At 47.9% G+C, this 27,930-nt stretch overlaps 1 protein-coding gene across 1 annotated transcript; it reads left to right on the top strand.

Moving 5' to 3' along the window:
- Nucleotides 1-27,930, top strand: Celf6 (CUGBP Elav-like family member 6). Its single transcript, XM_051156604.1, has 13 exons — nucleotides 1-262; nucleotides 4,310-4,392; nucleotides 13,215-13,263; nucleotides 24,050-24,178; nucleotides 24,272-24,351; nucleotides 24,486-24,629; nucleotides 24,719-24,851; nucleotides 24,934-25,083; nucleotides 25,297-25,359; nucleotides 25,629-25,709; nucleotides 25,799-25,942; nucleotides 26,661-26,816; nucleotides 27,612-27,930. Exons 1-12 carry the CDS (start codon nucleotides 1-3, stop codon nucleotides 26,786-26,788), a joined length of 1,446 nt encoding a protein of 481 aa, XP_051012561.1. The 3' UTR covers nucleotides 26,789-26,816; nucleotides 27,612-27,930.

A 27,930-nucleotide genomic window follows, 5' to 3' on the forward strand; every position in this document is an offset into this window, starting at 1 on the left:
ATGGCCGCGGCGCCCGGAGGGTCTGCGCCGCCCGCCGGCCCCGGTCCGCGCTTGGCTTTCAGCACCGCGGACAGCGGCGTCGGCATGAGCGGGCTCAACCCAGGTCCCGCGGTGCCCATGAAGGACCACGACGCCATCAAGCTCTTCGTGGGGCAGATCCCTCGGGGCTTGGACGAGCAGGACCTCAAGCCGCTGTTCGAGGAGTTCGGCCGCATCTACGAGCTGACGGTGCTGAAGGACCGGCTCACCGGCCTCCACAAAGGTGCGCGGGGTCAGCCCCAATCCAATTAGAGCGCAGCCCAACCCAACTCTGGCCCCAAATGCAGGCCCAACCCCAGCCCTACCTAGAGCTAGCCTGACTCCAGTTCAGTACCTGCCCTACCTCAGCTCTGTCCCCTCCCCAGGTCACAGACTCCCAGACCTAGAATGTTCTCTGTGACACCCTCCTCCTGAGCATCACTCTGGTTCCCTAATACATTTTTTTACTCTAACCTCCAAATCTGTCACTTCTCACATGCCAGCCAGTCCCACCTCCCAGCTGGACCTCTCCACCATCCCTCCCATCAGACACCTCAGACCCTGGAATTCAGAAACTTATTCTACCTTCCAGCTCTGGAGTACCGATCTCCTGACTCCTGGACCCATGTATTTCTGAGCACTCTGTCTGGTGCCACCCTAGTCAGGCCTTATTGCTCACACACATCTTGGATTTGCACCCTTCCTTCTGGCCTGCAACCCCCAAACCAAGCGCCAGAGCCTTCATTTGACTCTTGAATTTGACAGCCTTAAATACACCGTACCCAAATTCTCTTCTCTTTCAAAATTCAGACCTAATTTACACAATCCAATTCACCTCCCAGGAGACTCTCAGAGATAAATGCCCTCTCACAGTTGACAATAACCCCAATATCTCATACATTTTCCCAGAACCCAGCGCTTTTTACTCCTTCTGATTCGAATCCAAAATCCCAACCTCGGCTGGGAATATCCACCTGCCTGTGCCCCCTTCCTCTTTGGTTTTCCCTTGTGTGACTACACTTTTCCCCCTCTCTAATCCCCACTCCTGTGTGTCTCTGCTCCCTCCCAGTACTCTTCATGGCCTCCTGTTTTCCTTCCTTTGCCAGCTGCTCTGAGAGCAGAGCACTCTCAGGGTGGGTCAGTCTCATGAGGAAGATGGGCATGGGGACTCTCCTCATTGCCTTTCCTAGGAAGACAGAGGCACCATGGTCCTGTCCAGCCACACCCCTTTCTTCCTGTAGAGAAGGGAGGAGACTTGTTTACATGCAGAAAAGTCTGTCCAGGCTGGGCTGGAATCACAGAGCCGGAATCATATAATAATAATTTGAGGAGGAGACGCGTCCTTATTTCCCCTGTGGAAAATAATGTGGCTTTGGGATTTTTTTTGTGTGTGTGGGCTAAGGGTTACCAATTTCATAATCCTCCTAAGAGAGAGATGACAGGTCTCGCAGGGCAGGTCCATTCCCAAGGCCTGTGAGCTAGCATCAGACGGGTGGCTTTCAAACTGAGAGACCCCTGGGGCATTCCTTGGCATATTAAAGTGGAGAGTTTTGAGAAAATGTGTGAAAGAATTAGGCCATTTGAGTTAGGGGTCCATCTCCCACCCTTTGGGGTGAGGTTATGTTAAAGCACCCCAAGGGCAAGTTCACATCATCCAAACTTCTTATAATGCAGCCCAACTCCCCATCTGTCTTTCCTGCCCATCTAGGCATGGCACATAAAACTAATCTCTGTAGGTGCTCTACAGAACAAAGAAAGTATATAGAGTAACTGCAGCTCTCACTCAAACACTCAGTCTCTGAGCTGTTCCCTCTTTCTCACCTCCTTTCCCATTGAGCACGAACTGCCCCCCCCCCCGACCCCGGTTCCTCCCTATATTCACCAGTCCTCAAGCCATACTTCTTTGTCTTTCCTTCTGTTCTTCTACCCTCTAACCCAAGGAGTCTACATGGGTTTTTTTTGTTTTTTTGTTTTTTGTAGCACCTGGGCTCCCAAGCCTTTTGCAAAGTTCTCTTCTAGTCTGCGGACAGATGTTATGATGTAGTGGCAGAAGGGAAATGTGTGTGAAACCCCCAGGGTTCAGTAATTTAGACCCCCCCTCAAACAGTCTACACCTCTCCAAGGCAGATGTTGCCCTGTGAGACACGGAGACAATGTGGAGGGTCTCCAGGTCGGCATCCCCACTCTTTTCCCAGCAACGGTGATGTCTGAACACTAGAGTCACTTGTTTTCATTTAGATGGCTTAGTACCAAGGGAGACAGTCACGGTGCTTCGAGAACAACCCTAGTCTGGGAATCCAAAGGTCCCGAGCCCTGACCTGTGGCTGACACAATCTCTAGCTTAGGTTACCCTATTGATATGAAAATACTTTATCTAGGAGTTCTCAGTAAACAGTAGGCAATCCATCCATCCTAAGGAGGCAGCACCATAAAAGATACCACCAAAAATTAAAAATAAAGCAAGGTGTGGTGGTGCATGCCTGTAATCCCAGCACTCTGGGAAGCAGAGGCAGGTGGATCGCTGTGAGTTGGAGACCAGCCTGGTCAACAGAGTGAGTCCAGGATAGCCAAAGCTACACAGACAAACCCTGTCTTGGAAAATCAAAAAGACAAAACAAACCAAACCCACGTTTTTATTTTTAAGATGCTTTAAAGGCAAAAAAAAAAAAAAAAAAAAAAAAAAGTTTTAAAGGCAATTTTATAAATGTTTTAAAAGCAAATAAAACATTTGCTTTTTTTTTTTTTTTTTTTTGAGACAGGGTTTCTCTGTGTAGCCTTGGCTGTTTCTGGACTCGCTTTGTAGACCAGATTGGCCTCGAACTCACAGTGATCCAAATGGCCCTGCCTCCCAAGTGCTGGGATTACAGGCATGTGCCACCACGCCCAGCAACATTTGCTTTTCTAGTCAGCTTACTTAGTGGAAAACCACACCAGGTCCAAATGGCTTCCCACATGCATGTGCCCTTCTTTTGGTCCTTCTCCTTCTTTTATTTAAAAGGTTTGTTTTCAAAATACAGATCTTACCATGTCACAACCCTAGTGAAAGCCCTTTCATGGCTCTCGGATGCATTGAGGTCTCTAAGGCTATACGTAACCCAACCCCTGCATACCTCACCAGCTACTCTGCTTATACTTCTAAGTCTTTTCTCATACTAGCCTTCTGCCCATTTCTCCCTCATACCACATTTTGGCTCAGTTTTCATTCCTCCCACCTGAAATAATTACGCCTCTCTTTTCATCTGGTCCTAAAGGATTCGCTGGGCCTGTTCTTGAGGACCCATGTCTTCTATCTTATCATCATTATTATTTGCTGGGGTTTGAACCTAAGGCCTCATATATGCTAGGCAAGAGCTCTTCCACTGAGTTACTACCTTGCCCTCAGTGTCTTTTTGGGGACAGTCCTCCTCAACTTTGGGGACAGACTCAGGTGTTCCTCGGGACGTCTAATCTCCAAGATCTCTCCCACTCTCACCCAGAATAAGTAAGTATTGGGAGTGTCAGGATTCTCAGTTAATGTTGGGAAGGAAGGGACACCCCCTTCGGCATTCTCAGGAAGACTGCAGATTCTGAGGCTGAACACAGTAGAATAGTAGGCTTTACTCTTTAGCTCAACTCAGACTCCCTCCCTGCCCCGATAACTAGAGGTCTGATAGAAGAGTCCAAGCTGGCTCACAAATAACCCTTGAAGAGGCCCTTTCTTGTCCTTCAGTAAAGTTAGGGTGTTTCTGGAATTTCCTACTTACAGGGAGCCCTTAAACCTGAGCCTCACATGAAATCCACTCCCCAACTCTGTTCCCCAACTTCAGAGCTAGGAAGGGAAGCGGTGGGAAGCAGTTGGCTGTCAACCCTTCCTCTTTTTCTTTCTCCGACTTAGAGCTGGATTGGGAAGAAATGGAGGCTGATCCTTGGAGACTATGAGTCTATGTCTAAAATAGATGGGTGCTGAGTTGGGAGGCGGGGGAAGTACTGCATTTAAGAAGAAGGCAAAGCCGATTAGGGAGGTTTAACCCTGACAGGACTTATGGGTGGAGTGGGGAGGGGAGCTGAGGGATTGACTGGATGGATGGGCATATATGTTTCTTGGACTGAACATCGGGAGAAAATGAACGGAAGCCAGGGCTTGGGACACAGGTCCCATGCATGTGAAGACTTTCCTGTCACAGAACACCTCACAGGGCAGTGTTCATGTGTACAGGATCGTGATCTCAACCTTGTCAGTTCACTTGGATCTTACCAAGAGGACTGTTTAGGGGTTTCTGAAAACTCCCTGAGCCAGGCTCTTCCTCCTCAGGCTGTGCCTTCCTCACCTACTGCGCCCGGGACTCTGCTCTCAAGGCCCAGAGTGCATTGCACGAGCAGAAGACCCTGCCAGGGGTAAGTAAGTCAACCAAGGGTTGGGGTGGGGTGGGTGGGATTCATGTCAGGCTTGGGACAATGCTCTACTTGTATTCCGAAGTACCACACAAGATGCTAGAAGCAGGGTCCTCTACCCAGGAAAGGTTCATGTGTTCCTTGAATAACTGGAACCTCGTATTACACCCAGTCTTCTGGCTAAAAAAAAAAAAGGGGGGGAGTGAGATGGAGTTGCGGGGGAGGGGCTCAAGACACTTGGGCCAAGTGTTCTAACCTACCTTTTAGAAGAGATATCAGCGTTGTGAGCTAAGTTAGAACTTTCCCGCCTTGGCTATAATCATTGTTTGAGGTAATATTCTTCCCTGCTGCAGACATGGATGTAGTGGCATAGGATACGGGCTCTGCTGAGCAACTACCCTGCCTTCTCCAGTCCTCTGCTCCTCGGTGGTACTTTTCTGTGGTCTTTTTCCTGTAATACTTTTGGGGTACCTTGACTCACCAAAATTGTCTTTTCCCCATACCATAAAGCCTAGCTAAAGTTAAAAGAGACTTCTTGATTTTATAGGGACTCAAGATTATATGATCTGATCTCAATTAATGGATGTCGCAGGCAAAAGAACATCAGAACCTACCATCCACGTGGTAGTGACAGTTAGGAGCTAGCACCGGGTTTTGAAGAGGAAACCCTGGTTTCCAGCTTCATGTTCTCCTATCTGAGGACTGTTGGTCTAGAAAAAGAGCAATATTCAAATGTTGTGAGTAGGCAAAGTCTGGGACAATGTCTATTTTAGACTTAAAAAGGTCATTGGTCTAGAAAGAGACTGGGATGGAAGAAAAAAGCACAAAGACATGAAATATATCATGAGATATATTCAAGCAAGTTGCAGATTTATATCTGGAGAAAGAAGAGTTCCGTGGGATGTAATATGAGAGCACTGTGACGTGATAGTCAGAGATACTTGGCTTTATGTCTCTCAGACTTAGATTTGAATCGTAGCTGTGTCACTTGGACATTGCCTTCTGCTCAAGCTTCAGTTTTCTCATCTGGCGTGAGCGGTGTGTTTTAGCAACTTAGCTCATTGGAAGTAGTGAGGAAAGTCCCATTAAATATGACAGTTGCCTTAAGACCCTGAGAAAGGACTCAATTTTCTGTAGGTATCAAGAGCAAGATCAATGAGAGTAAGACACAGGTACCTGTTTCAGCTTTCCAGCCACTCACTAACTCTGCCACCCTGGAAAAGTTTAAAACCTGAGTTTTCTGAACACATCTTTAAGCCCAGGACTTCAGAGGCAGAGCTCTGTGAGTTTGAGTCCAACTTTGTCTATATAGTAAACTCTAAGACAACCAGGAGTATGTAGTGAGTCCCTGTCCCAAAAAATAAGATAAAGCCCGAGTTTCCTCACCTATAACACTGAATTCATGGGCAGATGATCTAAGCCATATGAAGTACACAGCAGAGTGGAAAGCAAACGTTCAGTGTGGCTTAGCTGGTGGCAGTAATAGCAGTAACTGAAACAGTAACGTTAGCAGGAGCAGGTGTAGAAAGCATCACTCATCTAACCATAGGAGCAACTCATTCCTGCTAGCACAGGCAGCCAGACAAACTGCAACGCCCATGCAGGAAACAGTGTGGTCTAAAAATTCAGAGCTGGAAAAAACAGGTGGGTGTGGAGAGGATGGGCCCACAGGGGAGTACCCAAGAGAGCCTGGGCCAGGCTGGGGGCAGAATCCTATGAAAGGCTGAAGTTGAAGGGGGAAACACATGCAAGATTTGGAGATTTGGACTTTACCTGGAAAGCCTTGCATAAAGTAAGATGGGCTTTGGAGAAGGCGGCTTCCAAAGAAGTGGACAGTACCCATAGGGCTTCTGTAAGAATGGACGCTCCTTGGGAAAGGACAGCAAAGCTCTAGAGGCCTGTAAGGGTTTCTAACTAAGAAGAGCAAAATGGTAATAATTGATAGTCATTAGCACCGCTACACATGGTATTTTATGTGTCCCAAGTGGTGTAATCCTTTATGAAGAAGGTGTTGTTACTGCCACACCCATCTTACAGATGAGAAGACTAAGTCTTAAAGTGACCTGCCCAAGCTAGTGTATGAGACACTCTGGTCACTGATTCCACTTAGCCGATTCACTTAATTGCTCCACTATTACATGAGCTCACTCGGTAGCAGACAGTGGTAGCAGACAGGGCTCTTAGTGTCTGGAGAGTATGGCAGTTGAGGACTTCTGCCCTCTTCCATCCTTCTATCTGCAGACCTCCAGTGTAGCTTGGCCTCCTCTGTTACTGCCAGGATTGGCTTTATTCACCCTTCTCAACTTAACAAAGTGAAAATTAATATTTAATTATCCTCCTAAATGAAAATCAATGGCACTGTTGGCTAGCCCCAGCAACATCCATTCCATCAATCTTTCCTCTGAGCTTGCCAGGGGCAGCAGCGACTTTGACCAGAGAGGAACAGGCACCCAGTTTTCTGTAGGCACTGGGTCTGGGGCATAGCTGCCACCTGCTGGAGAAACAGGGATAAGACTTCTATCTGCATTTTTGCCAGACTCTAGCAGGACTGTAAAGGAAAGGAAAGGAAACCTGTAAAGGTTGAGTGAAGGCCCCCAAAAGAAACCCTGAATCTTCACGGGAAATAACACAGATTGTTCTGGAATGAAATCTCTCCTAGGATCCTCCCCACTTACCCTCCCTGAGTCTCTATCTTTCCCCTAATGAAGCTTGGCCCCTCACTCAGAATTTCCTTCACACCACAGCCATCTGTCCCTCCTGACTCCCAATTCCTGGAGCCTCTTCCTGATGAAGCTACTGCACTGCTGTTTAGTTGAGCCGCGCTCTCGTTCTAGAACCCACCTGAAGAGAATGAGGCCAACTTCATCCCCATTTCCTGGATGAGGAGGGTGTCCCTTGTTGGCCTATTTCCCTGTCCGTGACCTCACTTCTTTGGAGGATTCTACCCCTTCAGACAGCATGAGGGAAGCAGCTATAACCAAGTAGAGGAATGTGTTTGTTTGCACAAGTTGTGTCTTGTGCAAAACAGCTTGGGAGAAGTGAGAAAATAGACGTTAAGTCCAGCTGCATACTACAGACCAAGCCATACTCTCAAGAAGCTTTCAGCTCAGAAGTAATTCGTTGTACCAGCTGGAGTTACACCTAGGCACCTACGCCCCCCTCAGGAGTGAGGAGAAAGAAGGGACTTAATCAGAAAAGATGCTCTCAGGTGATTTCTTCATGTCTGCGGGCCTGAAAACCTAAAAGCCAAAGGCCACTTCTGAAACTCTGAGGCTAGTGTAAGAACTGACAGGAGCTGCTCCCCAACAAAGATGGCTGTGTGCGAATGGGGAGCACTGGGCACGCTGAGTATCAGAGGAGCCAGGGTCACACATGTTCTGACAGTCAGTCATGGGTGGGCTTAAGAAGAGTTAGGGATGACGTTTTCAGGAATCCTCTGGCTACAGAGTGAAGACGGAGCTGAAAATGGGAGCAACCGTGGAGGAAAGATGGCCCTGTAGGACAGTGTCACTTCTGTGTGGGTGAATGGTGAAGCATGCTGCCCTGGGTCTGGGCTGCTGCTGGAACTGGGGTGGTAGAGGAACGCAGAGGGGAAAGGATGGGCTTATGGCCTGCGTGTGGACTCTAGAGCTCATGGGGTCTGATAGTGAGCTGGGTTAGAAGTGTGGTAGAACCCAGTGCTGAAAATGACAATGTTGATGTCCACCATGCTCTCCTTTGGTCCTCAGGTCACCTCACCAACAGTCCTTCTCAGGAGAATATGTAAACACTCTTTCTAAGGGAAGGGGATGCGAGTGACAGAAAAGTCAGGACAGAGCAACAAACAGCCCAAAGACAGCATTTTGGACAAGGCTATCAGAGAAGTGGGATAGAGCTCACTTCCTTTGTGTTTAGTGGGTCAAGAGAACAGGGCCTTGTGCAGGTCTCTCTTGCCCCTGACCTTCCTCACCCTGCTCCCTAGAGTAGGCTGTTCTCTTCTCTCAAATATTCTCCACCTTGGTTTCTCCTTCAGAGCCCTGACACAGACACTGGCTTGGGAAACTCTTGCAGGAACAGGTGATCAGCCGTGGTGAAGGCTCGCCTGAATTCCCATAGCAAGTTCATGGGTGAGGAATCAGTGCCCTCTTTTCCTGTTTATGGCAGGACTAAAGCAAGCAGGGTTGCCCAGCAGCTCTCATGAGCAGCTTTCTCCTCCAGCCATGACTAGCATACGTAAACCTCAGGTGTTTCCCATGATCCCTACCTTGTGGGGCTGAGCCTCAGAGCCTGGGAAGCAGTACTCTCCCAGTTCCTGAGCCAGAAACTTAGGAGTCAGCCTATAGGTCAGTCCTCTTTTCCCTCGGCCCCACCTTCAACAGAACAACTTAGTTCATTTGTCCTGAATATCTTTTTGGGTCTGTTCATGTCCTTCAACAATGGTCCAAGCCACTCTCACCTCCTACCAGCATCATGAATCTTCCTGCCTCTTCTCACTCCCTTCCTGATCCTCTCTCTCTGCATCATGACAACTTATGAGATGCTTTCTAAGACAAAACAGACTGGCTCGCCCCCTCTTCTCCTTTTAAAATCCCTTCCTGGATCCTTATAGCATGTGAAATATATGCAAGTCAAAGTCTTTGACATGCATTTTATAGCTTGCCCTGATCTGACCCCTTCCTGCCTTTCGGTTTCATCCCCATCCTGCAAAACAAAAACAAAAGCAAAAATTAAAATACATAAAAAGACACACGGAGACACACAAAAAGACAAAAAAAAACCTACTGTATCTGATATACCTACTAAGATCTGGCTATAGTAATTTCCACCATAACCCTGAAGCATAGGGCCGTGATTCCTCCTCTTATGAGTGTGGGTGCTGAGATGCAAAGACCTGAGAGAAGTTGCCCGTGATGTAACCAGGACATAAGTCCCCATCTGTCCCACAAGCAGCTTGTCCTTCAGGGGCTGGGGCCCTTGCTCTTTCTGCTTGATGCTCCCTGTCTTTACTCTGGCCTTCCAGAATGCTCAGCTGCCAGGCCTGCCTCTCCCGCTTTCTCCACCCACTCTGACCTACAAGACGCAGGTAAAACATTGTGGGTTTTTTAAAAAATGGTTTTTCAAGACAGAGTTTCTCTGTGTAATAGCCCTGCTTGTGCTGGAACTCTCTTTGTAGATCAGGCTGGCCTCGAACTTGCAGAGATCCCTCTGCCTCTGCCTCATGAGTGCTGGGATGTGTTTTAATGAATTGTTTCCTGTGTCAGCCTCTCTAGCTGCAGCTAGGCAGCTAGCCTTACTCATAGCTGTCACCTTGCATTGTCTCGGAGGCCTTGGTATCTCTGTGTCTTCTTATTTGTGTTCATGTCTTAAGAACGGCGTTGAGAGCCAGGCGGTGGCACACGCCTTTTATCCCAGCACTCAGGAGGCAGAGGCAGGTGGATCGCTGTGAGTTCGAAGCCAGCCTGGTCTACAAAGCAAGTCCAGGACAGCCAAGGCTACACAGAGAAACCCTGTCTCTAGAAAAACAAAATAAAACAAAACAAAACAACAAACAAAAAGAACACTGGCTGTTCCTCCAGACTCCCAGCACAACATGGAAGTTTACAACCATCTGTAACAACAGTTCCAAGGCATCTGATGCCCTCTTCTTGTCTCTGTGTGCACCATGCACACACATGATGTACAGATATACATGGGGACAAAACACCCATACACATAAAATAAAAATAAATAAGACTTCTTTTTTTTTTTTTTCGAGACAGGGTTTCTCTGTGTAGCCTTGACTGTCCTGGACTCACTTTGTAGTCCAGGCTGGCCTCGAACTCACAGTGATCCGCCTGCCTCTGCCTCCCAAGTGCTGGGATTAAAGGCGTGCGCCACCACACCCGGCAAATAAGTCTTTTTATAGAGTGAGAAAGAGGCCTGATATCAACTCTGGCCTTCACACACACAGACATACACACACACACACACACCTACATACAACATGGACAAGCATACACAGTGGACTTGAGGTGGGTGTGAGGATGCATATCACCTAGCAGCCAGGAGGCTGAGGCAGGAGAATCATAAGTTTGAAGCTATCTTAGGCTATTAGCAAGTTCTTGGACAGCCCAAGCTACATTGTGAAACTCTATCTTAAAAATAAAAAACGAAAACACAGAGTTGAGCAGTAGGATGCAAAACTCACAAGCTTTACCATCAGGCAGGCCTGGAGGGAATCCCAGAGTACACACCATGTGGTCCCTAAGCCTCAAGTATTCTCATCCATAATATGGGGACAGTGTACTACCTCCTGGAATGGTTAGAAAGACTTGAAGACATATATAAAGAGGCCTAGGAGAGGACTTGGCACCTGGTATGCTCTCAGAAAATGGGGGCTTTATCTTCTCTGTGAGCCTCTGAAGGGAGTCTCCATCTAAGCATCATCGTGGCTCATTACAGAGGTCAAGAAATGTTGGCAGCTCGCCCGACTGGCAGTAGGCATAGACCTTGAGCCTCTGAGGACAGGACCCTGGGGAGCCCATGTCGGAATTCATATGCGCCACCCAGTATCCATGCTCCATCAAAAGGTCAGGTGGTTGGGAGGAGGAAAAGGAACGTGCCCCCAGAGCACCATCTCCCAGGAAACCCAGCCAGGAGCTACCATGGAAACCGCTGCTGTCACATGCGCTCATCACTCTAGGCTCCAGAGAAAAATTCTCAGGATCTATTTAAGAACTAATAAAATAATGATGGTTTTGTTCACTCTCAGTGACCCCCCCCCGGCTGAGGCTGCTGCCCTTCTTTTTCCTACCAGGCTCTCCTTGCTCCTCCGAACCTGCTTGCTGGCCCCCTCATCCTCTCCTTCCCTTCCCATTCTCACCAGTAATTCTCTTTCTTTGCCCTTTTCCAGGTCTGTCTCTTACTTTCTCCCATAATTTCTGTCTTGCTGTGTTTCTTCATCTCTCCCCATGTCTCTACGCTCCATAGCTCTGTCTCTTGGTTTCTCCTCCACACTCACAGGTGGCCATGCCTAGGGACTGGTCCTGTCCTCCTGGTCCCTGGTCCAGGCCAGTCCAGACCTGTCCAGCTCGCCCTGATCTGCTTGGATTGATCTGTCATCCCCTCTAGACTACAACCTGAGTCCTGTCGGTGTCTCGGCCCCCACCCACAGCCTGGTACACTGCAGGTGCTCCACTACCAGAGGGTGGGTGTGTCAGAGCCTTGGGTGGGAGGGAAGATTACAATGGTTCAGGCTTGGCCTGTTTTCCTTTTCTTTCTTTCTTTCTTTCTTTCTTTCTTTCTTTTTTTTTTTTTAAATGAGACTTCCTCACCCCTCCCACCCCAAAATTTGATCCAAAGAAATTGCTCAGCTGTGACTGCCAGGGTGTTACCATGGTTACTAGGTAGCACTTGTGGCTATGGTAACAGGAAGCTGCCTGTTGTCTCGGCAACGAGCACATTGGAAGGGATGGAGTGGCCCCTGATTGGTTCAGAAGCAGTACGTTTCCTGAGGGGAGGGGGTCAGATCATCACCTTCTCAGGCCAGATGGGCATCAGTTACCCCTTCCTACAGGAACAGGAAGGCCGCTGTCCCTTCCTCCCGGCACTCAGCTGTCTGCCCCCCAACATCAATCCCTCACATCCCACGCACCCAGCTCTTGGCAGTTTACCAAGACCTTCTTCACCCCCATTACCTCATGTGATCCCCACAACACCCATGAGAGGAAGGTGAGATGGGGGTTCAATCATGACTTCACTTAGGGTGGTTGGGGGATGGGAAGGTGGGGGCATATATTAAGTCACCTAGGAGCTTTCTCAGGGTATACAGTCCCCCACTTTAAGCATTTAATAGGGTTCCCAGGTGGCTTTTAACCACGTCTGATCAGGGCAAAGCTGCCTGGAGGAGGGAAGGGCTGGAGGGAAAAGTTAAGTTGCTTTCTAGGTTTATAACCTGAGTGATGGAGGATTGAGTTTGGGTGAAAAGATGAGTTCGGTTCTGGTTCTGGTGTGTTGAGTGGGAAGTGCCAGTGGGCCTTACTAGCCAAGATGCCCAGCCAGCAGCTGGAAATATGGGTGTGAGGCTCAGGAGAGACTGTGGGCTGGAGACGCAGAGGTCTGAGTCATCCCTGTGTGGATAGCTGCTGAGGCTGTGGGTGTGGTGAGGCGACCCAAGAAGAATTGGAAGAGAGAGAGAGAGAGAGAGAGAGATGAGCGGGAAGAAAATGGTGCCTAGAGAACTCTAGTGCTGTCAGGGAAAGGGCAGCCCAGGAGGGATAGGGAGGGGCGAGTACAGAGACTGTCATGGCACAGACAGCTGGGGATGTTTTCCCTGATTAATAAACTGAATTTGAGAGACAGTGGCTTGCTTAAAAAAAATCATACAACCAGGAAGTGGCGGAGTTTGGGGTATATAGCACTAAGCCTGAGTCCCAGACTGTTTAATCTAAATAACACACAGCTATATTCTCAGTTTCAGACATAAAGTACAAACGTGCTATAGCAATTACACCCTCTCACCCAATGCCTCTCACTCAGAGCCTTTACATTAGTCCAGGAGCCTGAGAAACAGGCACCCCATGGAGTTACCCTGGGTCCTAAACAGAAGAGTGTGTTTGGCCACTGCGCCCACCCTGTGTTTGCTACTGAGCTTCCTGCCACCCACCCCTTCAGGCTGCCGCCCTTTCTAAACACCTGGCTTTAAGGAAGAGATCTTGGAGAGAATCTATAATCCCAAAGGGAGTGGAGGGGTGCAGACTGCAAAGGGGACTGGAGCCCAGAGCCTGAGGAGCCCAGCGGGAAGGAAGAATGAGGTCTTGGGACCAGGCAGCCATGGTAAATGAGTGTGTTGGTCCCATGTCTTTCAGATGAATCGTCCGATCCAAGTGAAGCCGGCTGCCAGTGAGGGCCGAGGAGGTAACTCCCCTGTCTGACAAACCTCAGTGTGGTACTTGTGTAGGGGATGGGTGGGCCCATTCCTGGAGATAGTCCTCAGTCAGAGCTTATGACCAGACCCAGCCCAGGTCAGTAAAGTCCACTATTGTGTGTCCCAAGAAAGAGCTAAGCCATCCCAGTTCAGACTGAGATAGGCTAGGGTTCTGGGGAACTCAGACCAGAAGAGACAGACAGGGCAGAAGCTGAGGAAGGAAGCTCTTGTTACGTTACTCCAGGAGAGTGGTCACTGCTGCCTTGCTAGGCAGAATTTACAGGTGCAGATAAAGAAGCAGGCTGGGACTGTTCTCCTTTTCCAGACTCCGCTGGGTCCACAGAAGGGGACAACTCATCCCTTTCCTGTAGTGGCACCATTAGTCACCATAAAAGATGAGGCCGGCAGGACACGTATTTTGAGCCATAGTGAGGAACTTTGCCGTGTGTTGAGGATCACAGAAGTCTTTAGACATTGTTAGCTGTCTCCTGGTAGCGAGACCACTGCTTCTTAAGCACAGGAGTGGTGTTCAGCTTTCTAACAGATAGTGTATTCTGGCCAGCTTTCCTGCCAGCAAGGGGACCGCTGACTTCTTAAATCAGTTCTAGGTATCTTTCTTGCCCATCTGTCTCTGATGATGCCTGGGCATCTCCCTATATTCCTCCTTGATGTCTGCTGCCTTTTCCGCTGTCTGTCTTACCCAAGATCAGCCATTGCTTTGTTATGGGAAAGAGGCTATCTCAGACTCATGTAGGAGATAATGGAACTCAGTTGACAGAGACATTTATTGACAGACAGCTAATTCCTTCACACCGTCTCTTGATTTCCTCTCTACGCTCTCTGGGGGCTTTGGTGGCATCAGGATTCTCTTTGGTCCCAATAAACATGCCTTCCTCCTTCTAGATTCTCACCTTGGAGAGATATGTCTAGGTTCCTTTCCTCTTTCCACGCACGTCCTTCTTTTTCATCTCCGTGTTTCCAGACAGGTTTTTCTGATGTTCCAGTTGCATTCATGTTCAAGTATCCCTTCTCCTTGGGAAGCTCTGTTAGGCACCAAGGCCACTGATGGCCATATTCTAAACCCTACCCAGCCCTCAGACATGAGACGGTGGCACAAATAAGTCACCGCAGGTACATGAGTAAGCTGAAAAGCAAACAAAATAAGTCACAGTTCACCCAGCCATCCAACCAATATGCTCTCTGTTCCTCCATGTAGGAATACAGACAGCTGGTGGGCCTGGTTCCATGGAACCCTGGTTATGAGGGGGCAGGTGGGAAAGTACACGAGGGGTCATTATTCAATGTGAGCAGTGCTTGTCAAGGAAAAACCCCAGGACTGGACACTGGCTACTTAAATAAGGGATAACTAACCTACACTGGGAAGTCAAAGTGAGCTCAGATGGAGAAAGAGAGAGGTCGCATATGACTCAGGCAGACAGAAGGGCATGTTCAAAGGTCCCAGAGCTCAGGAGGACTTGGTACAACTTGGAATCCTACTCAGAAATTGGTTCACATGCAGAGGTGCGTGCTAAATAGAGTTCTGCACCTCCCATAGAAACGCAGCAGGTGGCTGCTCAGAGGAAGGCCGCACACCACTAACACTTCTGCTTGGCCTCTTGGCATCAGCTCCAGTATTAACACTCCCTCCCTCCCTTTTTTTGGTACAAATTTTGCAGGTGTCATATCACTGAGAAATTCTATACACGAAGCACCTCACCTGCCCACCTGTTCATGTTCAGGGGCAGAACAAACAAACTCTAAGGCAGGATTTACTTCCGAAGTTTTATGTTACACAAATTTTTCTTGACAAGTAATGGTTTTCAAGCACTGTGCATTCCAGACACATCCTTGAATAATACTGGCAAATATGCATGGCCAGATTTCTCAGCACCTCCTTACTACTTACTGAAGAAAAGTGTTGCTTTTCCTCAGGGCAATCACATATCTCTCCTAGCTTAAAGACATTATTTATGCATGTCTATGTGTATAGATGTGCATAGATATGGGTGCCTATAGGGGCCAGAAGTGGGCATTGGATCCCTTGGAGCTGGAGTTGTAGGTGTTTATGAGCTGCCTAGTACGGGTGCTGGCCCCTCATAAAGCAGAGCTGCTCTTAACCTTGGAGCCATCTTTTCAGCCCTCACACACCTCTTCTAGAGTTTGATTGCTGAATTTTAACACCATCTAACCTGTGACAAGCTGATTTTGTTGTTGGGCTTTTAGATTGTTTGGTGGGTTGTTTCTGTTGTTCTTTGGTTGTGAGACAGGGGTCTTACTATGTAGCTTTGGATGGCTTTGAACTCAGAGATCCACATGCTTCTGCCTCCCAAGTGCTGGGATTAAAGATGACTGAGAAGCTCAAGGTTTTTTGTTTTTGTTTGTTTGTTTGGTTGGTTGGTTTGATTTTTCAAGAAAGGGTTTTTCTGTATAGCCCTGGGCTCACTTTGCTGACCAGGCTGGCCTCCAACTCACAGAGATCCACCTGCCTCTGCCTCCCGAGTGCTGGCCTGGCTTGAGAAGCTCAAATTTTATTTGTTTGTTTGTTTGTTTGTTTGTTTATCTATATAGTATTCTGCCTGCATGTGAGCCAGCAGGTCAGAAGAGGGCACCAGATCTCATTATAGTGTTCTGGTTCTGAACCTTGATGTCAACACAGTGTATTCCTTCTTGTTTATTTGCTTGTTTTTTATTTGTTCTTAGTTTTTTGAAACAGGGTTTTTCTGTGTAGCCTTGACTGTCCTGGACTCACTTTGTAGACCAGGCTGGCCTCGAACTCACAGAGATCCGCCTGCCTGAGTGTTGCAATGTGTCCTTTTAATCAATAAATATGAAGTTTGTGGTAGTAATAACCAATGTACACACTGATGTCCTTTAGATGTTACTGGTAACACTGGAGATTTCATGTGCGTGCACGCATGTGTGTGTGTGTGTGTATGTGATTCTTTGTATAGACACACGTGTGCATGTGTGGTTCAGAGATCAACCTCAAATATCATTCTCAGGAGCTGTCTGCCTTGTTTCTTTGAGACTGAATCTGCAGGACCAAGGGTTCACCCCTTTAGGCTATGATGGTTGGCCAGTGAGTCCTAGAGATTTTCCCATCTCTGCTCCCCAGTACAGGGATTACAAGTATGTGTCACCGTGCAGGTTAGAGGATTGAACAGAGAAAGCGTTGACTTAGCCATCTCTCCAGCCCCAGCACTTGGGATTTTAATGCCTAACAGCAATGATAGCAGTACAGCAAGTCTACCTAATGGCCGGTGTTAAGATCCTCTTCTTCCATGGCTGTCCCCAGCAAGTTTGGGGACACTTTTCTCTTATATCTATGGTTGTGAGCCTAGCCTTTAATGGCTGAGCCATCTCTCCAGCCCAGGGACACTTTTCTTAAAGATATACATCCACACCTTCATAGACCACATTATCTTAATGTATCCTGGCTAAGTCCCATGAATTCTGCAGCTAAGTCCTATGGTGTTTATAGAGTTCATATACTATGTCTCTACTTTGCATCCAGTGGCAGCTATACATCAAACAGTGTACTATTAAAGAAAAATGAATTGAATTTCCTAGAAAGAAGCCACCTCCCATCACATGAATAATATTTATTTCTGCATTGACTATACATGGCATCGAAAACTTTTCCTCCAGCCTTTGGATTAATTTTAAAGTGAGCATTAAAAAGCTTCCTGAAGCTGGGCATGGTGGTGCACACCTTTAATCCCAGCACTCAAGAGGCAGAGGCAGGCAGATCTCTGTGAGTTCGAGGCCAGCCTGGTCTACAAACTGAGTCCAGGACAGCCAGAACTACACAGAGAAACCTTGTCTCAAAAGACCAAAAAACAAAAACAAAACAAAACAAAAAAACCTTTCTGAAACCAAATACAGTGGCTCATGTGACCAATCCCAGATACTTGGGAGACTGAGGTAAGAGAATTCCTTGAGTTCAAGAGTTTGAGGCTAGGAGCTGGAGAGATGGCTCAGTGGTTAAGAGCCCTGGCTGCTCTGCCAGAAGTTCTGAGTTCAATTCCCAGCACCCACATGGAAGCTCACAACTGTCTGTAACTCCAGTTCCAGAGGATCCGACACCCTCTCACAGATATATATGCAGGCAAAACACCAATGCAAATACAATAAATAAATTAAAAAAAAAAAAAGAGTTTGAGGCTCGCCTCCTCAACATAGCAAGACCCTATCCCAATAAATAGTTTGAGAAAGTTTCCAGGGATAAAACCCTAAGGTTCATGAATTTCAGAATGAAAAACATTAACTCCAAATTCCCTAACGTCAGAGGTAAGAACTCTAAATTGATTGGACAATGATAGCTACATAAATGGATATTATTTGTCATTCAACATGAGGACCACTATGGATTTTTCTTACTTATATTGTTCCTACTTTGGACATACAAATGATAAGTTAAACTCTAAGTCTAGTCTTTTGGAGAATAATTTTTTAGTCATGATGAAATCTTCAAAATCTGTGGACTACCTAATTTATATTTTTCTTCCAAGATTTTATAATATAGTCAGTAAGTTAACAAATCACAAAGGTCATTGTTCTGCTTGTTCTACTTCCCAGCCTGGCTGTATTTCTTTTAGCGACACAAATCTTTACACATCCATGGTGCCTAAGGTACAGAAATAGATTAAGTAATCAATATACCCAATCAATACACTCTTTCTACTTTTTAATTAAGTAATTAATTAATTCAGAACTTGAACTTGTAATCTCCCTGCTTCAGGCCCAGAGTGCTGGAATTATAGGTATTCACTACAACACTGATTTAATTTTTTTGTTTGGTTTTGTTTTTCAAGATATTGTTTCTCTGTGTAGCCTTAGCTGTCCTGGATTCACTTTGTAGATCAGGCTAGCCTCAAATTCACAGGTATCCTCCTGCCTCTGCCTCCCAAGTGCTGGGATTAAAGGCGTGCGCCACCACGCCCAGATGGTTTAATTTTTTAAAATTATTTATGTGTGTGACTATTTGTGGTACTCTTCATGAGTATGCAGTCGCTACAGAGGCCAGAAAAATGTGTTGCATCTATCTCTCTAAAACTGGAGTGACAGAAGATGTGAGCCACCAAGTGGATGATGGGAACCAAACTGCGTCCTCAGTTTAACCACTGACCCATCTCTCCAGCTCCTTAATTAAAATTTTTGCTTTTATTTTTTGAGACTGTAATATAATTACATCATTTACCCTTTCCTTTTTCTCCCTCAAAACCCTCCCATATACTCCTTCTTGTTCTCTTTCAATTTCATGGTGTCTTTTTTCATTAATTGCTATTACATACATTTATATAGGTTCAGCTTCCTAATTTATTTTTTATTTTATTATTTTTATTTATTATTGTTGTTATTTTGTTTTTCTTTTCTTTTTTTAATTTTTATTTTATTAATTTATTCTTGTTACATCTCAATGGTTATCATTATTTTGGTTTTTCAAGACAGGGTTTCTCTGTGTAGCCTTGGCTGTCCTGGACTTGCTTTGTATGCCAGACTGGCCTTGAATTCACAGCGATCCACTTGCCTCTGCCTCCTGAGTGCTGGAATTTAAAAGCAAGCACCACCACTGCCCAGCCAACTTCTTAAGACAAAAATATTAGTTTAAATTGAAAATGTTTTCTTAAGGATTTTAAAATATGCTTCAAATCATCTGGTTTTTTGTTTGTTTTTGTTTTTACATTTTAAAGTCTGGCTTAACTTAAAAGCCAGTTAGTCTGTTTTTATAGTATCATTATTGAGTATTATCATTCCATAACTATAAGGTAATTAATTGCTGCCCAATTGCAAGGGTTTGCTTAGCTATAACCCTGGATTTTGAATAATAAATACATGTCACTATCTAACCAAGTGCTTTCTAGAATTCCACTTTATTTAGTCTCCTTGACCCCTGACTCTCGTTCCTAAGCATTCTTTTTTGTTGTTATTGTTGTTTTTGTTTTTAAGTTTTTCAAAAATAGTTCTCTTGTTTTTTGGTTTTTTGTTTTGTTTTTTTTTGTTTTTTTGTTTTTTGAGACAGGGTTTCTCTGTATAGCCTTGCCTGTGCTGGACTCACTGTGTAGGCCGGCTGGCCTTGACCTCACAAAGATCCACCTACCTCTGCCTCCCAAGTGCTGGGATTAAAGGCATTAAAAATAGTTTTTAACGTGTGTATGTGACTGTGAGTGTATGTCGTATGTGTTGGTGCCCACAGAGGCAAACAGAAGACATTAGAGTCCCTGGAGCTGGGGTGACAGGGGTTGTGAGCTGCCCAGTGTGGGGACTGGGAACCAATGCTAGTCCTCTGGAAGAGCAAAAAAGAACTCCCCCCTCCTCCACCCTTGCCCCTTCCCCTCTTTCTCCTCCTCTTCCTCCTTCTCTTCCTCCTTTTCTCCTTCTTTCTCTTCCTCCTTATTTTTGTTTTGTTTTTTTGAGATAGGATTTCAGTATGTAGCCCTGGCTGTCCTGAAACTTACTCTGTAGAACAGGCTGGCTTTGAACTCAGAGATCTGCCAGCCTCTGCCTTCCAAATTCTGGAATTACAGGTGTGTGCCTGGCTAGGTTTACCTTTCTTTCACAGCTCTGGTTCTCTTGGATCACAATGGAGGGTCAGTGGAGTCTTATTTCCACGTTTTGTTCTAAGCCTCTTTGTTGCCATGCTCCTTAAAGCTCCTTTTTATGTTTTAATGGTAAAATACAAACAAACAAAAAAAACAGAGCTTGGGTAGATAGATCAGTAGTTAAGAGTACTAGAGGACCTGGGTTCAATTCTGAATACCCACGTGGCAGTTCACAACCATCTGTAACTCTAGTTCTAGGTGATCTGATGGCCTCTTCCGGCCTCCAAGTGCACCAAGAACATAGGTGGTGTACATATGCATGTGTAGGCAAAACACCTGTACACATAAAATAATAAAGATTTTTAAAATTTAGCGTCTTGGTCATTATACTTACTAGTGTTAAGCATATTTACATGTTTGTGCAACCAATCCCCAGAAGATTCTAATCTTCAATTTTTAAGCAGCCTGGCAAAAGGACTCAGTTGTAAAGTGTTTGCCGTACAAGCTTGAAGACATGCGTTCTATCCCAGTCCCTGTGTAAAGGCCTGCACGCCTGTGTGCAATCCCAGTACTGGGAAGGCAGAGACAGGAAGATTACTAGATCTTGCTGGCCAGCTGGTCTAGTGAGCACCAGGTTCAGTGATGGACCCTGTGTCAAAAAATGAACTGGAAAGTGATTGAGGAAGACACCCCGTGTCCACCTCTGGCTTCTACATCCACTCATATACGTGTGCAAGTGCACTCCTCCCCAAATTGTACACGAACGTGCATGGGTGTGTGTGCACACATACAAACTAGACCCCTGAAACTTGATGCCACTAAACTTTTCCCCATCTCTGTAGCCTCCAGCAAACACTGTTCTGCTTCCTGTTTCTAAGAGTGAGACTTCTCCAGACGACTCATGTAAGTGGAAATAGGCAGCATTTGTGTTTTGGTGACTGTCTTACTTTGGTCCTCATAACGTCCTAAGGGTGCATCCCTGGAGGTGGGATATGTTAGGCCTCCTTTCCTTGCTGATGGCTGAGCAGCAGCCCACTGGGTATAGAAGCTGCATCTTATTTATCTGTACATCTACTGATGGGTGTGTTGGCTCCTTTCATGTCTAGGCCATGGTGATTATAACTGAGGATGCAGACATGTCCTCAGGATCCGGCTTTCTCAGGGGACAAAAGCCACATGATCTCACTGTGTAAAATCTGAAGAGGAACTCACAGGAGTAGAAGGGTGCCTAACAGTGGCTGATGGGAGAAGGGGATGGAGAGAGGAGAGACGTTAGCCAAGGCTCCCTCCAGGTTTCCGTAGCTCTTTAGTGGTTTGTTCCAGAGCATGGCAACTACAGTTAAGAATAATTTGTAAAAATGGCTCAGCAGTTAAGGGCACATACTGCTCCTACCGAAGGCCTGCATTCAGGTGGGGCACAACCACTCATTACTCTAGCTCAAGGGAACCCAGCGCCTTACACAGGCCTGGAAAGTGGGCTCAGCAGGTAAGAGCCCTTGCTGCTTTTGCAAAGGAGCCAAGATCAGTCCTAGCATCCATACCCCAAATCATTCCCTCATTTGGATTCCACCGATTCCACAAGCACATGGTGCACATACTTACAGACAGCAGGCCTACACGTGTACATAAATTTAAAAAATGAATTACCAAAACCCATAAAGCCAGGCATGGTGGCACATACCTTTAATCCCAGCACTCAGGAGACAGAGGCAGGTAGATCTCTGTGAGACTGAGGTCAGCCTCCTCTACAGAGTGAGTTCTAGGACAGTCAGGCCTACATAGAGACTCCCTGTCTCAAAAATAAATAAAAACAAAAAATTTTTTCAAGACAGGGTTTCTCTGTGCAGCTTTGGCTGTCCTAGACTCACTTTGTAGACCAGGCTGGCCTTGAATTCACAGAGGTTCGCTTGCCTCTGCCTCCTGAGTGCTGGGATTACAGGCCTGTGCCACCATGCCCACCTTGTTTTTATTTTCTTGAAGACTGCTATTATATCTTTGGGGGAAGGGCAGTGAGAAAGGGTCTCACTGCATGGCCCTGACTGGCTTGGAGCTCCCTGTGTAGACAAGGCTGGCCTTGGTCTCACACAGATCTACCTGCTTCTGCTTCCCAAGTGTGGGGGCTAAAGGTGTGCATTACCACGCCTTTGCACTGTTTGTACCATGGCAGCTGTGCCATTTTACACTTCCCCAGGCACCAAGGTTCCAGTGTCTCCACATCCTCAGTAACTTCCTCACTTGTGTGTGTGTGTGTGTGTGTGTGTGTGTGTGTGTTTCTTTGACAAGTCATCTTAATATTAATAGTGAGAGGTGCTATCTCCTTATAGTTTGACCTCCATTTCCCTAATGATGACTAATATGTAAGATGTTTTCATATGTTTCTTGTTCATTGGTATGTCTTTGCAGAAATATCAATTCAAGATCTCTGCTATTGCCTGCTTTTGTTTGGTTGTGTATTTGATTGGTTAGCTGGGTTTTGTTCTTGTTTTCATTTTTGAGACAGTGTCCCCTTATGTAACCCAGGCTGGCATCCAGCCGACCATCTGTCCCTACCTACCATAACACCACCCAGCTCTTTGCCCACTAAACAAAAAAACCTTCTTGACAGAGTCTCACTATGTAGCCCTAGCTGTCCTGGAGCTCACAACATAAACTAGGCTGGCCTTGAACTCACAGAGCTCGGCCTGCCTCTGCCTTTTGAGTTCTTGGACTAAACGGGAGCACCACAACTAGTCAAGTTTTTTTTTATTTTTGACACAGAGTCTCATGTAGCCCAGACTGGCCTCTGTCGCTGAGGATGAGCACAAATGTCAGCTTCTTGCTGTGGCTTCCTGAGTGCTGAGATTACAAGTGTGTATCACAATGCCTGATTTATGGAGTGTCAGAAGTTGAACCCAGAGCTTTGTATATGCTGTGCAAACATTCTGCCAACTGAGCTACATTCCAGGCCTTTTAAAGTTCTTGATGCTTGTCTGACCAGGAGAGTTTGTTCTTTTATTACTTATTCAGTCTTCCTTGGCTTTTTGTTGTTGTTTTCTTTTGTTTTTTCTTTCTTTCTTTTTTTTTTTTTTTCTTTTGGTTTTTTGAGACACGGTTTCTCTTGTAGTCCTGGTTGCCTGTCCTGGACTCGCTTTGTAGACCAGGCTGGCCTCAAACTCACAGAGATTCCTTCACTTGCCTCTACCTCCCGAGTGGTAGGATTAAAGCCTTGGCTGTCCTGGACTTGCTCTGTAGACCAGGCTGGCCTGGAACTCACAGAGGTCCTCTGCCTCTGCCTCCCCAGTACTGGAATTACAGGTGTGCACCACCATACCCAGCTCCAAGTCCGTTAACTTTGCTCACGAGACACAGGCTCAGTTTACCAGACAGTAGTCCTTTTCTCTGTCACTCCACAGGAAATGTGGGTTCATGGAGAGACCCCTTTCTCTCAGGTGATCATCTAGGACGGCAGACAGAATGTATTCTTCCAAAGCATAACCACAGGAGAGGAGAGCAGAGTGCAGGAGACCTCAGGACTCTGAGGAGGAGGTCACAGGGCTCAGAGAGGGCCCTGGAAGCTAGGCAAGGGTTGCTTGGAGGGGCTAGATCTGGGAATTAGGAAAGGCTCAGGAGGCACATCAGGGAAAATGCTAATGTTAGACGCTCAGGAAAACCCAACTTCCTCTGTAGGTCTTTGATGAGATTTGGTGCTGGAGGTAAAGATTTGCCATCCCAGTGCCAAGTGTCTAAGGCTAACACAGCAGACTAAGATGGCTGTTTTCTGTGCTGGTTTTTGCTTGTTTAACAGAGCCCTCCTTAATTTCAGCAAGAAAGGGCATTGATTTGGCCATTGCCATGACACTGACCAGTAAGACCATGGCCAAGCATCCCTCCCCCCAGCACTGCCCAACTCTTTAACAACAAAAAAGGTCCAAATATAACATGATGTGTGTCGGGCTCTGTGCCTCCCCCCAGCTTTCCAGACTGCATCACTTCCCACAAGAGCAGCAGTGGGTGTCTGTGAGCTTCTGCAGGACCCCCAGGTTTTATGATGGAAATCTCAGATGAGTTTCTTCCCCCCCCCCCAGGGGTCACTGTGCTCCTCAAAGCTTTAGGGTTCCAGTCCCATGGCCCTCTCACTCCTTACATGTCTTCCCGGAGCCAGACTGATGAGACACCTTCCCAAGCTCCTCAGACGACTCTGGGGGAGTCTAGGAATACTTGAGGGTCCCCAGATCATTCCTGGCTTTGTCCCCAGAGGACCGGAAGCTGTTTGTGGGGATGTTGGGCAAGCAACAGGGTGAGGAGGATGTCAGACGTCTGTTCCAGCCATTCGGCCATATCGAAGAGTGCACTGTCCTGCGGAGTCCCGATGGTACCAGTAAAGGTGACCTGAACTGCCCCTGGGATTTCCCGGTGACCTTTTCTTCCCCTCTGGCTCCGGTGGCCCGGGTCATTCCATCCTTCTCTCCTTCACCAGGCTGTGCCTTTGTGAAATTCGGAAGTCAAGGGGAAGCTCAAGCTGCTATCCAGGGACTGCATGGTAGCCGGACGATGACGGTGAGTGTGGGGACCTGGGCTGAGGGCGAGGCCACAGGCTCTCTGTGTCCCAAGGCAAGGGCTTGCTGGAGAAGTCACTGGGCTCTGAGCTCTGTTAGGGTCAGTACAGGTCATCACGCCCTTCCTCTGACCAGGGTGCCTCATCCAGCCTGGTGGTGAAGCTGGCAGACACTGACAGGGAGCGAGCGCTGCGGCGGATGCAGCAGATGGCTGGCCAGCTGGGCGCCTTCCACCCAGCACCGCTGCCTCTCGGGGCCTGTGGCGCCTACACTACTGCGGTAGGTGACTGGCCAAGGCTGGCTCGGGGTAGGACCCATCAGTTGCCAGCCGCTGAGGCCTACACAGACATCCTTCTTCCTTCTCCAAGATCCTACAGCACCAGGCAGCGCTGCTGGCAGCGGCGCAGGGTCCCGGATTAGGCCAGGTGGCCGCGGTGGCTGCCCAGATGCAGCATGTGGCAGCCTTCAGCTTGGTGGCCGCACCGCTGTTGCCTGCAGCAGGTAAGAGACCCCAGAGACTAGCGCTGTGGTTGGAAAGAGCACATAAAGTGCCACTCCTTGACTGACTCACCTTCACCAACAGCCAACACGTCGCCTGGTGGCAGTGGCTCTGGCACACTCCCTGGCCTCCCAGCGCCCTTGGGGGTCAATGGATTCGGCTCCTTGACCCCGCAGACCAACGGACAGTCGGGCTCCGACACACTCTATAACAACGGGCTTTCCCCTTACCCAGGTGGGTCACTGTACCCTGCTGACCCAAACCACCTGGAAAAGGACTGGGAATCAAAGCTTTCCAGGCGAGGCCCTGACAGGGGGAAGGGATTCCCCTATCTTCCCAGCTGCTTTTCATAGAGGGCCTCCACCTCGCACATTCCCACCCAGGGCCTCTTCCCTGGCCCCTGTCCACTTGCCTTCATCATGGGCCTTGGGCCCCCTCTCTCTCCAGCCCAGAGCCCCGGCGTGGCTGACCCCCTGCAGCAGGCCTACGCTGGGATACACCACTATGCAGGTTTCACTTGGCTCTGCCCGGCCCGGGGAGGGGTGTGGGTGTGCGGTGTTAAAAAGCCTCAGAAAGGAACAGGGAGATCTGTGGGAGGGTTAGACTCTGTTCCAAGGAGTCAAGCCTTCCACCCTGTTCATCCCAGGCCCCAGCGACCTGTCTTGGGACACGGGTTATGTTGAACTGGGTTGAACCTGTCAGATCTGGCCAGGCAGATGGGAATCATGGGAAATGGCTCCTGGGAGAGTCTCTACCTACTCCCACCTCTCTGTCTTCAGCAGCCTATCCTTCGGCCTATGCCCCAGTGAACACCGCTTTTCCCCAGCAGCCTTCAGCTCTGCCTCAGCAACAAAGAGAAGGTGAGGGCCTGGGGGTTGGAGATCAGGAGTGTGGGTATGAGGTACCCCTCAGAATCCCTCCCCTGAACAAGCCTGTCCTGTCCCTGCAGGCCCCGAAGGCTGTAATCTCTTCATCTATCACCTGCCTCAGGAGTTTGGGGATGCAGAACTCATACAGACATTCCTGCCCTTTGGAGCTGTGGTCTCTGCCAAAGTCTTTGTGGATCGCGCCACCAACCAGAGCAAGTGTTTTGGTGAGCTGATCCATCCCGGTACTTCAGGATTCCCTAGGGACCATACAGAGGCTCCTGGGGATTGACGGGGGTGAGGGGTGGGGTTGAGGGGCAGGGTGGGGGGGGGAGCAAGGTGTCAAAAGAATGGGCAAAGCAAGCCTTATGTAGGCCACCTGAGAATCTTGGGTAACTAGAATGTGTGAGATCAGGAAGCGTCCAGGTTTGGATCAAGAGATGCTTTCAGCCCTAACTGTAGTTCTGAGGCCAGATTGGAAGAAGCGGTGCAAAGCAGCAGATCCAAGCCAGGGGCGCAAAGCAGCAGATCCAAGCTAGGGGCGCAAAGCAGCAGACCCAAGCCAGGGGCACAAAGCAGCAGATCCAAGCCAGGGGCACAAAGCAACAGATCCAAGCCAGGGGCACAAAGCAGCAGATCCAAGCCAGGGGCACAAAGCAGCAGATCCAAGCCAGGGGCACAAAGCAGCAGATCTAAGCAAGGGGTGCAAAGCAGCAGATCCAAGCCAGGGGCATACTCCTGATCAATACACGGTCCCTTCCCCCACAAGACTTATTTCCCGTTTTTCTGGAAATCACACCTTTAGGAATTAAGCATGTGTCTATGCTTATGTACACACACATATTCACATATTTATGCCATGCAGGTGTGATGGGCCTAGCCTGGGGGGTGGGGGGTGGGGCAGGAACTGGATTCCCAGTTAACCTGTCTGCCCACATCCTCCAGGGTTTGTTAGTTTTGACAATCCAACCAGTGCCCAGACTGCCATCCAGGCCATGAACGGCTTTCAAATCGGCATGAAGAGGCTCAAGGTCCAGCTAAAGCGACCTAAGGATGCCAACAGGCCTTACTGATCTACGCTCACTGATCAGCCACAGACAGGTGGGTCCTTGATTGATGTCAGGCCAATGGGTCCCAGTCAAAAGACCCTGCCAGGATTATGACATTGGGGTATTGCCCTCTGAGAAATCCAAGAATAAAGAGAAGAGCCAGGGACAAGAGAGGGACAGAGATTGAGATTTTTCTTTCAACTCAGAGTCTAAGACAACCTTGATGTTTCCACAGTCTTGGAGAGATGATTTCTAGAAAAACCCAGCCTATTCTACCCTAGTGACAGCTGCAAGAGGGAAGCTCCTTCATGAATGCGCTGGGGTAAATGGGGCTGTTGTTTTGCTTTGTTTTGTTTTGTTTCCAGTTCATGAGACTCTCATAGGCCATGAGTCCTTACTTTATAAAGTCTCTAGAACCCCTGGACAGTCTGAATGAAGAAGAGAGCAGCTCATGTGAGATGAAGGAGGAGAAGCAGCTCCTTGACCCTGAAGGTCAAGAGCTAGAACTTCAGGGCTTAAAGGGCAACAAGCAGTGAGGTGACAGGATGCAGGCTTCTGCAAGGGCTGGAGGCTGCCTGCAACCTGCAGAGATGTGCTGTCCTTGCAGGTCCACTTGGCCTCAACTTACTCAAGCTGCTCCAGAAACTCTCTGAGGGGCATTAGCCACACTCATCTGCCTAGGATCTAGGCAAGGGCTAGTCTCTGCGGCCAGGATGCTGCTTGGAGGAGAAGCCCTGACACTTAGCTGAGATGTCACAGAGGGGACAGGCTACTGTTGTCTTACCCTCTAAGATGACTTTTGCCTCCCTGCTCCCCTGACTCCTTCTCAATTGATACCCAACAACAGAAACTGAAGAGTGAGAAGAAAGGAAAAAGAAAAGCACAGAAACGCTGGAGTGGCCCTTCCGGAAGGAGAGGCGGCAGGCGGAGGTGGATCGGACCCAGGGCTGGCGCTTGGGGCTCTGGCCACTCATCATGTGGGTTGTTCCATGGAGTGCTCAGGCTGGCAGGACAACCAGTGCTGGCTGAGGATCGGCTGACCTAAAGGACCTAGCAGAGGACCCCGGGGGGTGCCACGGGCTTCTCGGCAAGGGAAGCCCAGGCTTCCTTCATTCAAAATCATATCATTCCTTAGTGTTTAGGGACCAAAGGACTATTGCTTTTTT

Source organism: Acomys russatus, chromosome 14 (assembly GCF_903995435.1).
Source record: "Acomys russatus chromosome 14, mAcoRus1.1, whole genome shotgun sequence".
Classification (NCBI taxonomy): Eukaryota; Metazoa; Chordata; class Mammalia; order Rodentia; family Muridae; genus Acomys; species Acomys russatus.